Below are 15,438 nucleotides of genomic sequence, written 5' to 3'. Positions count from 1 at the left end.
TTTTCCTTTTTGGCCAGTGTGTGACACAGCGTGTTGGACTGGATGGGCCATTGGCCTGATCCAACATGGCTGTTCTTATGTTCAGCTGGACCAGGTCAGAAAGTAACTGAGCTCAACTCCAAGGTTTAAGATTTGGCATGTAGTAATGTGCAATTCCCCCAAGTCAGTCAGAGGACAACCCTTGGCACAGTTATGCCTTTCTAAGTCAATTGGCGTAATTCAAGTCAAGGGCATAAATCTATTTACGATTGCACTCTCAGTCCAAGATTATATAACGATACAAGCAGGCAGCCAACAAAACTGCACTGCTAAAGATATATGCATGTGCGTGTGTATTTTTGGGAGGAATGGAACAGCCATGTTGGACAGAATCATTACAGGTCAATACTGGTTGCATAGCTGGATATCCTTTTCCGTTAAAAGGCTGTCTCGACACAAAGAAAGCTAGCAGGCCAGGGAAATGGGAAGGCTACCGCTCCTCTCAGTTCCATGCTGGATTTCTCTGTGTTGGAAGTTCTGACAACAGAAAGAAATCAAGTACAACATCTATCCTCCTTAGAAACCCTGGGTCAGCCTTACCAGATCTCAAATACTAAGCAGGGTCAGACTTGGTTAAGTACTTGGATGAGAGCAGAGCTTTTTTATGTAACAGGAACTCCTTTATATATTAGGCCACAACCCTCTGTAGACAATCTTCCAAGAGCTTACAGGGCCTACCGTAAGCTCCAGGAGGACTGGCTACATCAAGGGGTGTGGCCTAACAGGCAAAGGAGTTTCTGCTACAAAAAAAGCCCTGGATGGGAGACCACCAAGGAAGATAGGGGCTGCTATGCAGAGGCAGGCTATGGCAAACCACCTCTGTATATCTCTTTGTCATGATCCTGGGCCTAGTGAGGCCTACAGGCTCCAGAGAAGCCTGCCTAGGAGTTACTAAAGAAAACTTACATTTCCCAGGATCCCTTCTGTCCTTCTGATTGGGTGGCAAGGTTTTGGAGGGAAACTACCTCAGAGAGGGGTAGGACCTGGGAGGAGAGCATAAAAAGGGCCAAGCACAGACAAGGCGTGTTTTTTCTTGGAGATGCTGCAGGCAGAGAGGTTCTCTGTCTGAGAGGTTGCAGACAGAAGAGGAGTGCTCTCTGGAACAGGCAGCAAGATCCCTCACCCAAGGCAGGCGGTGAGTTTTGTATTAGAGCAGGGACTGTCCAGCTAAACGTGCCAGGGCTTTTGTTTATTTGCACCAACCTTTTCTGTTTCATATTCACTATAGCATTTAATCTTTATCGCCCACTTAGAGCACTAATAATAAGCTTCTTTTTGTTGTTATCCTGCCTGGGTTCTCATGTCTTCTGGGTCACAGTTAAGAGGCATTTCTTAATAAGGAAGATGCAGGGGTGGTTGGGTGCTCTGGGCCCTCCCATGCAGACCCTGACCGGAGTGGCGGCAGCCAGTAGAAGGCCCCCCTAGGCCCCTGCTGTGTGACACTCTTGCCTTGCAGACCCCTCTGAGGTTACTATAAGACTGCAACACGAGGGGCACTTCCCACCACCACATAGCATGGCCTCAAATTCTAACGCCATCTGTCCTTCATGCTATCTTCAGAGAAAGATTCCGTGCCAAAAAAAATGCTTCTTCAAAATGGATTCTGAAGCAATCCCAACACCAAAAAGCCCCCAGGATCTGGCCCCAGGATTCTGAGATAACCACCAGGCACTGCCTAGTTTCTTTACATCCCAATGGTCTAGAAACTTGCTTTTAAAAGGTCAAAAGATTAACTAGATGCTGAAATCAACAGACATTCATGCACAAATGCACACAGGATTATGGTGGGCAGAGGGGGGGGGGAACCACACAAAGAGCCCTACTCATCGGCACAAGTCTGCCAGGAACTTAAAAGTTAATAATAGCAAAAGAGAATCCAGCAACATAAACTATTAGCTTCAAGGAAAAGGATGGAAGAGGGAAGGGTAAGAAAGGGGAGAGTCTGTGGTGCATGCTGGGGATGAGAAAAGGGATCAAGGCAGGGGAAGGAACTCACAAAAATTCCGGCTGGGGGTCCGGGATGGTTTTTCGGATCGGAAAGAGGAGGAAGCTGCTTCCAAAAGAAAAATAAAGACAGACATGCTTTTATTTTATTTATTTTTTAAAATCCGACAACAACATTTAGGTAAACTGCTCTTGACGAGACATAACGGGGAGAGAAAGGCAGGGGGGTGGTCGGGTTAGTTGGAAGTCACGTGGCTTGGCGCGGCACAGAAAGGAAGGGAGAGCATGTACCCCCACCCCCAGCCTGGAACAGCCATGGAGACTGCAGCTGCAGAGATCCTCTGGATGCAGCTTTCTAGCCTTCTGGGACTGGCATCCAAAAATGCTACAGGAGAAGTGAAGGTCTAAATCTTCCCCCCACTCCCCGCCCCCACACACACACATACACATTGCTATGATGTATTTTTTAAAAGTAGCCCCAGCAAGTATTTTTAAAATGTCATTTTTTGTTTGCAGTATAAATCTTGATTCTACCCCAGAACTGATGTTGCTGTGAGTGGACGCCCCCCCCCCCCCCACACCCAATCTGAAATGAAATGACAATCTAGTATAGCCAACCTTGGGAGAGTCTCCTTGGCTGCTAGACAGAAGCAGCAACTGGGGTGTGGCAGAAAAATCATCAACCTTGGAGAACTGGTCAGCTGGGTTCTCTTACAGGCCCTGCATTAGATCCCACCGGGACCAGATGCCATTAGCCAGAGAATTCCACCAGGCTGGCACAAGGACTGAAAAAGCCTCAATCTTGGCTTGGGACTGCAAAGGGGTTCTTGTCTCCAGAGCATAATGCCCTTTGGGGTATATAGGGAGCAACAGGGGCCTAGAATGACTCTCAAGAAAAGAAACGTGCTTATGTCTTACAGAATCAAACCTCAATCCTCCTTGCTTGTCTGTTCTGCCTGGCGGCAGACCACAGGGGTCTCGACAAGAAAACATCCATCTCTGAGATTCAAGATCCTTAAACTGGAGATGCTGGGATTGAACTTGGGGTGGGGGGTGGTCTTTTGCATGCAAAGCAGGGGCTTGGCCATTGAGCCACAACCACTGCAAATGCCCCAGGGGTATGCTCACATACAGGGCCCTCGCACTGGGGAGCTGGCTTACATTTAGGCTTCCCAATCCCCAGGTCCCAGCGAGGGATCCCCCGGTTTTACAGGCTTCCCCCCTCCCCCAGCCAGCTGGCCGGCGGGGGAAGCCCCACTCCCACAGCCATTATGCACCTCCATGAACAATTCCCACAGGGAATGATGGGGAATTGATCTGCGGAGATCCGGGGCTCCTGGAGGGCTGTTTTTTGAGGTAGAGGCACCAAATTTTCAGTATAGCATCTAGTGCCTCTCCCCAAAATACCCCCCAAGTTTCAAAAGGATTGGACCAGGGGGTCCAATTCTACGAGCCCCAAAAGAAGGTGCCCCTATCTTTCATTATTTTCTATGGAAGGAAGGCATTTTAAAAGGTGTGCTGTCCCTTTAAATGTGATGGCCAGAACTCCCTTGGAGTTCAATTCTGCTTATCACACCCTGGCTCCGCCCCCAATTTCTCCTTGCTCCACCCCCAAAGTCCCCAGCTATTTCTTGAATTGGACTTGGCAACCCTACTTACATTACCAGAGTCCTCAGGCCACAAACCCTGAACCACTAATACAGGCTATCATTTTAGAAATAAGACACCCCACCACCACCATTTATGACTAATGCGATGGGCCTGGAATTGGGGTGGGATGGGGGCTGTTACAAATGGTCGGGCCTTATCAGAGCTTTTTTTGTAGCAGGGGCTCCTTTGCATATTAGGCCATACCCCCTGATGTAGCCAATCCTCCAAGAGCTTACAGGGCTCTTAGCACGGGGCCTACTGTAAGCTCCAGGAGGACTGGCTACTGTCAAGCATGGTAGAATTTTATTGGTAATTGATTGTTTTAGGGTCCTCCATAAAGCTGGCCTGTGAAGTATCATGGAGGACCAAGGTCTATTAACTCTGTTATTCTTTCCCCCTCCTTACTTTATTGCTTGCAAAGTAGAAGTAGAGAGAAACGAAACTAACTTGAGAAAGAGTAATCACTACCTTCCCATACATTCCTGTTAGGGAGTGTGACACATCTGGGGAAAGCAAGGACGGAGTCCTGATAACGCCATGAGAATGTAGACATTCATGATAGTTTATGTGTGAGAGTGCATCCCTCACCCCCACCTTTTGGAATCCTTTTGAAGTATGCCTTAAAAGTATTGTATCAATGTATCTTTAGCATCACTCTCAAGAATCTGTTACACTGAAAGTATGAGTCTATCAATAAACGTAGTTTTGTATCAAACTTGACTCGTCATTGAAACCGCATGCTTGACAGCTACATCACGGGTGTGTGGCTTAATATGCAAAGGAGTTCCTGCTACAAAAAAAGCCCTGGGCCTTATCCAGATGGCATAGGCTCTCCCCACCCCCCCCGGCCCTAACCAGGGTCAGGTCAAAAATACTCCCTCCTAAACATCAAGCTGACATCTACTGAAAAAAACCTTTATGGGTCCAGTCTACTTGTGGGGGTATCTTCGGCATTCCTGTTCTTCAGGATCTGACACCAAGAATCTTTTTGTGGTTCCATCACAGGCTGTAGGCCCCTGATTTAGGGGCACCCTTAAGACACCTCCCCCTTCCCCAAGGTAGGAAACCAAAAATGCTCCTGAGCCATCCTTACTTGTGACTTTGGCGGCGGGGTTGCAGGAAAAGCCTCCATTGGATTGGTCAGTCTCTCCAAACTCGTACGTCTCTCGGGGCTTCGGTTTGTACTCCCGCCTGGGGCGTGAGGATGCCTCCATCATTCTGGAGAGGGAAAGCGGGGAGCAATGAAAAGAATCGGCTTTGGAGTCAAAAGAGAGGCCAAGACGATATTGTCAATCGCCACAAGTGCTGACTGTGAATGAATGAAAAATCCACAGACTGGTTGAAGAGGGTCTGGGATCATGTTGGAAGCGGTATTTTTTGTTACAACTGTCAAATGCTAAACACAGCTGGGGGCTACCACGGGTGACCAGACAGACAGGACAAATGCCACACTAAATCACACAACTCTTCAATTTGAGTCCAATAGTGCCTTAGTGACCCACCAAGATTTTTAGGGTATGAGTTTTTCCAAAACGAGCCCTCCCTCTGTCATTATCTCTTTACAGATGCTAAACCCATTCTCACCGAGCATAGCTACATGCCCACAGTATTCCAATGTATTTCTCTTTCAGAATTGTGTATCAGAAGAATGTCTTATGTATTGACATACTCAAATAAGGGATTATTGGCTGTTTACCTCATTACATATATTAAACCCATCTTTCACTCTATTTTAATGTATTCTTTTTTTCTAGTGGCAAACCAGAATGTTGCTTATAATGTATGTTACGTTTTAAAAAGGAAAACAGATGGATAGGAACGCCTCTATCATCAGTCTAACCCAGACTTGCAAGCAATAAAGCAATTAACAGACAGCATTTATTGCCTTCTGACACTCTCACCATCATTCTCCCCTTTCTGACATGTTACTGTTTTATTGGTTTCCCACGCAAATGCTATCCAAACCAAATGTTCTTTCAATTTGTTAATTTCACTATTTTGCCACTGGATTCTAACTCTGTATCCCTTTGCATTCTTAGTCACTGCCCACCAGCTATATGTAGCTCTGCTCATTGTAGCCTATTCCATTGTCTGAGGAAGTCTGCATGCACACGAAAGCGTACATTCTGAATAAAACTTGGTTGGTCTTAAAGGTGCTACTGGACTCCTACTTTGTTCTTCTCCTCCCTCTGCCAGATACCTTTGACTCTCAAAAGCTCATACCCCCAAAACCTTGCTGGCCTCTAAGGTGCTACTGGGGCTCAAATCTAACTGTTCTACCACAGACCACCATGGCTCCCCTCTGAAACTATAAATCACGCAACATGGCTTCCCAATTTGATTTAATCGGAGAGGGAGACAAGGCTCTCACAGGATGGAAATCTTAACAATAATAATAATAATAAATTTTATTTATATCCCGCCCTCCCCGCCGAAGCAGGCTCAGGGCGGCTAACAGGACATGGTATATACCATGATTATTATACAAAGCAATTATAAAATACGGTTAATAAATACATTTAAAAACAATTGCATAACAATTTTTTAAAACTACAATAAGTTAAAGGTGCTACATTCAATAAGGTATATTCCAATGGCTAGATGTCGCTTTCAGGGTTCCTTATAAGCTTGCAGAAAGAGGGTGGTTTTGCAAGCCCTGCGGAACTCGTTAAAGTCCCACAGGGCTCGCACTTCCTCTGGTAGCTGATTCCACCAGTGGGGGGCCATTACAGAGAAGGCCTGCTCCCTCGTTGCTTTCAATTTGGCCTCCTTTGGTCCAGGGATCTTTAGAAGGCTTTGGAAGCTAGATCTTAGTGCTCTCTGGGGAACAAGCCACCTCTCTGGGGAACAAGCCACCTACATGAGAAAAGTGATAGCTTTAAAAAAATCCCTGCTAGCCATTTTGACAGTGGAAGGCCCACCCACTTGAGGCAGGGCTTAGATCACTAAGAGCCTGACCTCAAAAAAGTCTGCCATCCTCAGACTTTCTCTTGAGGGACTGACTCAATTGCCTTATGCACCAGATGCCAAACGGTATGGCTGGGCAAAGCAGCGATTTTAATTTTATTTCTGCGCTGAAAATCGACGTAGGCCCCCACACTTGCCTGCGCTTGAGCTTCTCTGCGAGCTCGTCCAGGATCTGCACTGCTTGCTTGTGGTAGACGAGCTGAGCTTCCACCAGCGCCGAGAGCTGGCTCACTTGCTCGATCTGCAAGAAAAGGTAGAAAGGCGACAAGTCGGGTTGAAAATCCATCCAGTGTGGCGGGGAGCTGCGTAGCATGGTGGGATGGTTAGAGTATTGGATCAGGAGACACTGATTCGAATCCCCACTCTGCCATGGAAGCTTTGCTGGGCGACCTGGGGCCAGTCACACACTCCCAGCCTAATCGACCTCACAGGGTCGTCGTGAGGATAAAATGCAGGAGTGGAGAATGATGCCAGCTGCTTTGGGGGGGAAAGGTGCAATGGGAATGAAGTAAACGAAAATAAATAAACGTGGCCCAAGGGCAAATAAAAGGGGTGTGTGCGTGAAAGTGAATCTTGAGAGATTCCTGCTAAAGGCAACTCTCTCAGTTATCTCTTATTCCCATGCTTCCTCGGACCAGAGCATTAGTTTATCATTCTAGACAACTGGAAAATTGATCATACAGCAATCATACAGCAACCTTCCCTTATTCCGGACTGAAACTTGTGGTGGGGGAGGAAGAGAGGAAATGATATGAGAGTCAGGAGACCTGGAGTAGCCAAACTGTGGCTCAGGAGCCACATGTGGCTCTTTCACACATATTGTGTGGCTCTTGAAGTCCCCACCACCCTGTTGGCATTTATGTCTTTAAATCACTTATCCAAGCCGAGCCAGCATTTAAAGTTGCTTTCTTTCCACCTCTCCTTCCTTCCGGCTCTCAAACATCTGACATTTATTCTATGCGGCTCTTACCTTAAGCAAGTTTGGTCACCCCTGCAAGAGACCAAAACGCAACTACTCCCCTTGACCCCGCTGTTCATTCAAGCTGCTTCCTGCTAAGACTGGCCCTGCCAAGCCACAGGTCAAGGGGCAGAAACCACAGGTGTTACTTTACATTTCGCAGCTCTCAAATCCTCGGCTAACCCACACTTATTTAGCACTTTCACAACAATTAGCATTGTAATGCTCAAATGGCTTGGTAAGATTTAGCGAGATGAACTCACACACACAAAGCTGCCTTATACTGAACCCGGTTATCAATTGACCAAGGTCAGTATTATCTACATAGACTGGCAGCGGCTCTCCAGGGTCTCGGGCAGAGGTCTTTCCCATCACCTCCAACCTGATCCTTAATGAAGATGTGGGGGATTGAACCTGGGACCTTCTGCATGCCAAGCAGAGGCTTTGCCACTGAGCCACAGCCCCTCCCAAGGCTCGTGATAACGCTCTACCCATCATCCCTGCAAGCCAGGACTATAATAAAACACTTCTCAAAACAGAATATACATAACAATGAAGGAAGAAGGGGAAACCGCCAGTAATGTTCCTGCAAGAACTGGCATGGCTTTAAGAAATCATAGCTATTATTTATATGAATTCATGTTTTTACCTCCCACCTTTCCACTTCAGGAAAAACCCCACAAAGCACCTGCTGGAATCCAATTAAACAAGTTGTGCGTGTGTCAGACCCAGAGTCAAGGAAAAGGCAGTTGAAGTTCAAGATCTTTATTCCAGCTTCATGAGCATACACACGCGTTGTCGGAATTGACCGCTCTGTCAGTTTCCCCAACTTACAAACCTTTGCCTTGACCGTTATAATTCAAGCCAAAGTGCGCCAAGCAAAAGTGGGGGTTTTGTAGGCTTCTTGCGCCCTCTGTAGTTGCTTACTAATAATCTCCCAACCTCCTCCTATCCCTTGCCACCATTCGGTAAAGTCTGTGGGGGCTGACGAGGGGGGGGGGCAAGTTCAGGGAATGGTTTGCTTTCATATCCATACACCACTTGGAATGGGCTTACTTTAGTGGCGCTATGCACGCTGTTGTTGTAAGCATACTCTGCAAAGGGTAGCAGAGTCACCCAATTGTCCTGTTGGAAGGACGTATAGCAATGTAAGAACTGTTCAAGCACCGTGTTGGTGCGTTCCATTTGTCCGTCCATCTGTGGGTGGTAGGTGGAGCTGAGCCCTTGCTCCATTTCCGCTAGTCCAGAGGTGCGACCAAAATTTGGCAACAAATTGTGGGTCGCGGTCGAAGACCACCTTAGCGGGGAAGGCATGTAGCCGAAAGATGTGCTGGATAAACAACTGTGCCAGCTTCTTGGCGGTGGGGAGTTGCTTACATGGCACGAAGTGAGCCTGCTTAGAAAAGTGTCCATTACCACCCAGATCACTGTTTTCCCCATTGAGGGAGTTAAGTTAGTTATGAAGTCCATGAATATACATTCCAAGGGGCGCGAGGTGGGGGGAAAAGGTTGCAAGGGCATGAACAATGAGTTGATAACTTCCTCCCTCTTGCTATCGTTTTGAGGGAGGTGGAACAACGTGTCTGGCAAAAAGTTCAGTTTTCCGGGGATGTGCCCCAGCTTGAAATTGAACTGCCGGAATGGCCCTGCCCACCTTACTTGCTTATTGTTGAGGTTGCGGGTGGCAATGAGGGCGGAGTTCAAATGGTTCCCGCACCCCTTCTAGGCAGTGTCTTCACTTTTCTAGGGCCAGTTTGATGACGGAACTTGACCAGTTACGTTCAGCCAGGCTGAACTTTTGAGACAAGTATGCGCAGGGGTGCAACTGGCCATCTGGCCCCTACTGGAGTAACATGGCTGCACGGGCAACGTCGCTCGCGTCACATTGGACCACAAACCTTTTGTTTTCATCAGGGTGTATTAGGCAGGGATAGGAGGTGAACTGGGCCTTAAGTTCATCAAACGCCTTTTGGCACTCCCTGTCCACAGGAGGCTAGAGCTACCCTTAGTGGCTTGCGGACCCTTCCCCTTGGTTTTCAACAGTTCTGTGAGGGGAAGACATTCCAGCTCACACATTTATCCACTGGGGACATGTTCTCTCTGCTTCAAGAAGATCAGACTGGCCCAGGCAAGCCTGATCTTGCCAGGTCTTGGAAGCTAAGCAGGGCCAACTCTGGCAAGTACTTGAATGGGAAACTTTCTTGGAATACCAGGACCGGGAGGCAGAGGCAGGCTGCATCAAACGACTTCTCTGAACATCTGCCATTCTCCAGCAGGGGTCGCCAGAAGCCTCCATGATTTCCAGGTGTGCACGCACACACACACACAAAACACAAAAAATACCAAGAAGGGAGGGAGGGAAAGGAGAGAAAGAGAAAGAAAGAAAGAAAAAGACAGGGGGGAGAGAGAAAGAGAGGAAGGAAGGAACTCAGACTGGCATACATGGTTTGTCCTCTATTTTATCCTTGCAACTGTTCTGCAAAACAGCTGAGTCTGCGGATAACTGGTCCCAATTCAATCAGACACTCCAACCACAACCCCACTCCTGTAACCTCAGCCTTCCCCCGATGAGTTTACCCTGCGTCCCAGCCTGAGGGGCAACTGCGGGACATCAGGGGGACTGGCTCTCTGGGCATGCTCACATCAGTCTCCAGGAGGTTGTGCATGCTGGTCTCCGCGATCTCCTTGGACTCCTCGAACTTCTCCAGGGCTTGCCGCAGCTCCTCATCGGGGATCTTCCCCTGGCGCTTCTTCTTGTAGTCGAAATCTAAGCGCCGGCCCTCCAGCTTCTTCAGGTGGTGCTGGGGAGAAAGAGGGAAGGTCAGCGATGGCCAGAATATGAGCGGGAGGACCAGAGAGGCCGCCAGGTGCCTAGAGTGCAGCCTGAAAGCATTCCATAGCCTAAAGAAAATGATGGACGATCCAGGCAGTGGGTTCTTGCCTTCCTAGGCTTAGGATCCAGACCTAAGCTTAGGATCAAAACCACCATCCTCCTGGAGACCCGCATGGTGGTACCTCAGAAGTCTTCATGAAGATCAGAGGGAAAAACAAAAGCTGCATCAAAACACAAAGCCCAACATTGCCTTTATGGAGTGTGCAGAAGGTTGGGTGGGGTGTGGGGGGCAGAAGGATCTCTCTGCGTTCAAAACTCAAAAGCGTTAACAGCTCTCTCTTTTGTTTGGAATCTACTGCCAATCAATGGCTGCCGGCAGGAGGTGATGCAGGCTACAAAATGGTTGCCCCGGCCTTCCCTTCAATCACACAGTGAAGATCCTTGTGCCTGCGGTAGCAGCTGCTGCCATACGACGGTTTTAAAAAATCTGCACAGCCAATCAAATCTCCAGTGGCCAATCTGAAGCCTTGCTAGGAAAAGGCCCACCTGGCCACGCCCACTTTCTATAAGCACTGGGCAGGCACCAGAAGAGGTGTGGGCGGGCACCATGCTGGGGACCCCTGTTCTAAACCCAGGTTACCTGGATCTCTTTCAAGTCCTTATCGCATAAGTTCTGAAGGGGGTCGATGAAGTTTCTGTTTGACTTCGATGTCCAGGGAGTCCTTCACTTCCGCCAGGCGCTTCATGGACTCTCCAGCATCAAGCAGGGCGTCGCCTTCATGTGCGGGAGGGAATGGGGGGGGGCGGGGGAGGAAGAAGCCAAGTGTGGGTTAAACCCAAAGTCCATCCCGGTAAGAAAGTGGCATCAGCAAAGGCTGGTCTGCATAGACTGAAGGGCGACTTCCAAATATGGTCAACCAGATGGTCAAGCCTTTCCCTTGCTGAAGGAGGAGGAACAAGGGGAAGGCTGTTCTCTTTCATGCTGAGTTCATTCCTGACCACATCTGATTTTTATTTTATTATTGATTTAATTAATCATTATAATCAGGGCTTTTTTGTAGGAAAAGCCCAGCAGGAACTCATTTGCATATCAGGCCATACACACCCAGCTCCAAGCCAGCTGGAAATGCATTCCTGCTAAAAAAAAAAAAGGCCTTGATTATAATGAACTACAATTAATTATTATAATTAACTAATAGCAACAGCCCTGGGTGATGTACAACATTCGTTGAAAAAAATCTGAAACTATAAAATTAAACACATAAACAACACTAGTAGAAAAAAAGCTAAGAGAATCAGATGGTGAGTCACACATTACTTCCTATCCCGGACTGCCTGCCACCCTGTGGGTGGGTGATGAGGGAGAGGAACAGAGCAAGTGCGGAGAGCAAGGAGTTCCTTCAGGAACTGACATTCAGAGGTACACTGCCTCTGAACAGAGAGGCTCTGCTTAGCCACTGCAATTAACCGCTGCAGCATGGCTAATGTCCTCCATGAGAACCAAGCTTCTCTCTGTGAGCATCTACCAGAAAGGGGGCAGCTTCTCGGTTACCCTCAACTGGGACAGAACACAGTGGTTTTGATGCGGCTCCTCGAGAGGCACGCTTACCGAAATTTGACTCATCCCCCAGCTCCTTGCCGTAACGGATCATGGTCTCGCCAAGGAGGCCTTCTGACTGCGGGTAGCCCGGGTTCTTCACTTGCCCCCCGGATCTTGGACACCGTGTTCAGCATTGTCAGCTTGGCCCGGACGCTAGAGGGAAAAAGAAACAGGCCCACATCCGAGTTTCCACCTCGCATCCTTGCCAACAGCTGAACAAGTGCCAGTTCTTATATTTAAAAGACGGCCTGGCTTGTCCAAAAAACCCTATTGTCTTAGCCCTCCTAGAAACATCCCATGCACTTTATTATTATTATTTTTAAAAAAGAGTCTTTCCCCCCAGTTGAGGCAGAAAATAGTTCGGCGTGAAGGTTGCCAAAAAGAAAAGAAAAAAGAATCTACGAGTTTCCCAACTTTCTGGCTGGCTGCCATTCAATCCTCAGACAGCGCTTTCCAGAAAGGGTGACAAGCAGTGAGTGGAAAGTGGGCTGCCTCCAAGAAGCGATGGAAAGATAGGAGAATCGCCTCCCAAGCCAGCTCAGGCCAACAGTCCGTCTAGGCACGTGCTCTGCCTCTGACAGCAGACAGAGAGATGCAGCACAAGCAGCGTTGCCAGCCTCCAGGGGCCACAGAGATCTCCTGCTATTACAACTGATTTCCAGGCAACAAAGATCAGTTCACCTGAAGAAAGTGGCTGCTCTGGAGGTGGGGGGCTCTATGCCATTACACCCTGTTTTGTTTTGTAATTTTGTAATTTTATGTACAGGTGTGCAATGTTCCCTCTAAGCCAGGGTGTCAAACTCATTTGTTATGAGGGCCAGATCTGACATAAATGAGACCTCGTTGGGTCAAGCCATGTCAGGTTGGGCCGGGCCATGTGTGTACCTATTTAAGATTAGGTAGTAGAAATATAAACTTTATAAAGGACACAGACAAACACAAATATATATATTTTTAAAAGCTTAAAACCATAGCACTCATGGGTCTTAAAGGTGGTTTCTTTGTATTTCTCCCATGGGATCCAGGAAATGAGCAAAAGAAGCTCTGGCTCTTTCCTTCTGTCCCCAGGGGACTGGGTGAGGGAGGAGCCTCAGAAGGAAGAGAGGCTTGGCTCAGTAGCTCTGCTGTGTGATTGAGAGAGCCTGGGAAAAAAGGGAGGAGCCTCAGCCAATGGAGAAAATAGAGGTTTTGCTCTGTAGCTCCTGTGCAATTGAGCAAACCTTGCAAAGCAAGCTGTGATGCAGAAAGAAGATATAGGGAGAAGGAAGAAGATGACAGCCAGTTGCTTGAGGGCCTGATAGGAGCCCTCCAGGGGCCTGATTTGGCCCCCGATTGCATGTTTGACACCCCTGCTCTAAGCTGTGGAGTCTTGTGAGCAAAAGTTCTCCTTTGTGAGCTACTGGCATTAAAGTGGTGAGCTGCTGCATCAATTCGTTTGTTCAGGGGGGCAGTTTTCCTTAGTGAAGACAAAAATGTGTGAGCCAGAGGCTAAAAAACGGAGCTAGCTCCACCCTCTGCCCTTGCTGGCTGGCGCGGGCACAGCGCAGCCCTTACCTGGATTGGGTTGGAGGTATTCTGTTGTTCTGGCCAAGACTTCTGTGACAGCCTTGCTGGTAAGGTCCACCTTCTGTAGAAACAGATACCAAAAAAAGAACTGTTGAGGCCGAGGAGACAACGAATAGGAACCCAATGGCTCAGCCCTGTGCATCTCGATTGGGAAAAGGCTTTGGGGGGCTTTTCATCTTACGGGGGGGAAAAAGACTAAGGCAGAGGGCATGATAGAAGGTTGTGAAATGATGGCTGAGTGAAGAAAATCAGGAGAGAATCCTGGAGAAAAACCAGGAGAATCCAGGAGAGAATCTTCCCTCCCTCCCCCAGAATGCGAACTGTGCGCGCGCATGTGCTCAATGAAGTTGACAAGGTTCTAATTCAGGACAGGCCAGAGTCCTTCTTCAGGTGCCAATGTTGTGATGGGAAGTGCTGTCGAACCACAGCTGATTTATGGCAATCCCATCGTGGTTTCAAGGCAAGAGATGAAGAGAGGTGGGTTTGCCATGGCCTACTTCTACGTGGTGCCCTCATCCTGGACTTCCTTGGTGGTCTCCCATCCAATCAGAAACCAGGGCCAACCCTGCTTAGCTTTTGAGTTCTGACACTATCAGGCAAGCCTGGACCATCCAGGTCAGGGCAAACATAGAATTAAGCATATGGAATCTGCTACCACAAGACAGCAGCCGCTGTCTTTCAAAGAGGATTAGCTGAGTTTGTGGAGGGCAGAGGCATTTAGACAGAATGGGTAAACAGAACCTATACTGCCTGTGCATATTTATCTCTGGATGCCAGCTGTAGGCTGGTGGTGGAAGGGCAACAAGAAGGGAAGTTTTGGCTTCTGTGCCCTTGTTATCAGCCTTCTGGAGGCATCTAACTAACCTTCGTGGGAAAGAGGATGCTGGACTAGAAAGCCCTTTTGTCTGCTCCAGCAGTGATCTTACGATGTCCTAACAGGAACTGCTCTCGAGGCACAGTTGCTGAGGGACTGATGAAGACGTTGCACACTCTCTCAGATACTTCCCGGAACTCACCTTTTCCATCTCTTTAAAGTCATCGTCCAGCTTGGTTCCCTCGGCGCCTCCAACCTTCTCACTGACCAGCTGCAAAAAAGAAATCAGAGGAGGAACACAGTTTGGCAAAATATCCATTTCCAACAGATATCCCCGATTTCAGAAACTACTGCGTACAATGCCTGCATTTCTAAGAGCTATGAACATATGAACATATGAAGCTGCCTTATACTGAATCAGACCCTTGGTCCATCAAAGTCAGTATTGTCTTCTCAGACTGGCAGCGGCTCTCCAGGGTCTCAAGCTGAGGTTTTTCACACCTATTTGCCTGGACCCTTTTTTGGAGATGCCAGGGATTGAACCTGGGACCTTCTGCTTCCCAAGCAGATGCTCTACCACTGAGCCACCATCCCTCCCCTAGATGAATGTCCAGTGATAACTGAGAAACCCATACGGGGTCAACTTAGAGACCAAAACTCATCACAAAGAAGAAGAAACTGGATTTATATCCTGCTTACTGGACTCTCCAAAAATATTCCAACCAGCTAAGAAAAACTGGATCTCACATTGTTGGGAACTCTAGAGCAGGGGTATCACACTAATTAGGAGGGCTGGATCAGACATAAATGAGACCTTGTCAGGCCAGGCCATCTGTGTACCTATTTAAGTGGCAGAGATACAAACTTTATAAATGACACAGACAAACACAATTAAAGATTTTTTTAAAAAACAAATTGTAAAACATGCTTAAAACATTAGCACTCATAGGTCTTAAAAGGTACTTTCTTTGTATTTCTCCCATGGCATACAGGAAAACTGGGCAAAGGAAGCTCTGGCTCTTTCCTTCTGTTCCCAGGAGACCAGGAGAGGGAGGAGCCTCAGCCAA

At 48.0% G+C, this 15,438-nt stretch overlaps 1 protein-coding gene across 1 annotated transcript in view; it reads right to left on the bottom strand.

Annotated features, from left to right (window-relative positions):
- Positions 1-15,438, bottom strand: part of LOC132567078 (endophilin-A2-like) — a 70,026-nt gene that overhangs the window by 6,197 nt on the left and 48,391 nt on the right. The window contains 10 exon segments of the mRNA XM_060232683.1: positions 2,036-2,089; positions 4,727-4,851; positions 6,738-6,841; positions 10,201-10,359; positions 11,032-11,085; positions 11,087-11,166; positions 12,001-12,097; positions 12,099-12,131; positions 13,532-13,618; positions 14,574-14,642. Coding sequence (XP_060088666.1) covers positions 2,036-2,089; positions 4,727-4,851; positions 6,738-6,841; positions 10,201-10,359; positions 11,032-11,085; positions 11,087-11,166; positions 12,001-12,097; positions 12,099-12,131; positions 13,532-13,618; positions 14,574-14,642 — 862 coding nt within the window.

The sequence above is a fragment of the Heteronotia binoei genome, chromosome 2 (assembly GCF_032191835.1).
Source record: "Heteronotia binoei isolate CCM8104 ecotype False Entrance Well chromosome 2, APGP_CSIRO_Hbin_v1, whole genome shotgun sequence".
Lineage (NCBI taxonomy): Eukaryota > Metazoa > Chordata > Lepidosauria > Squamata > Gekkonidae > Heteronotia > Heteronotia binoei.
Note: the sequence above shows the minus strand (reverse complement) of the source record. Positions and strands in the feature narration are given on the sequence as shown.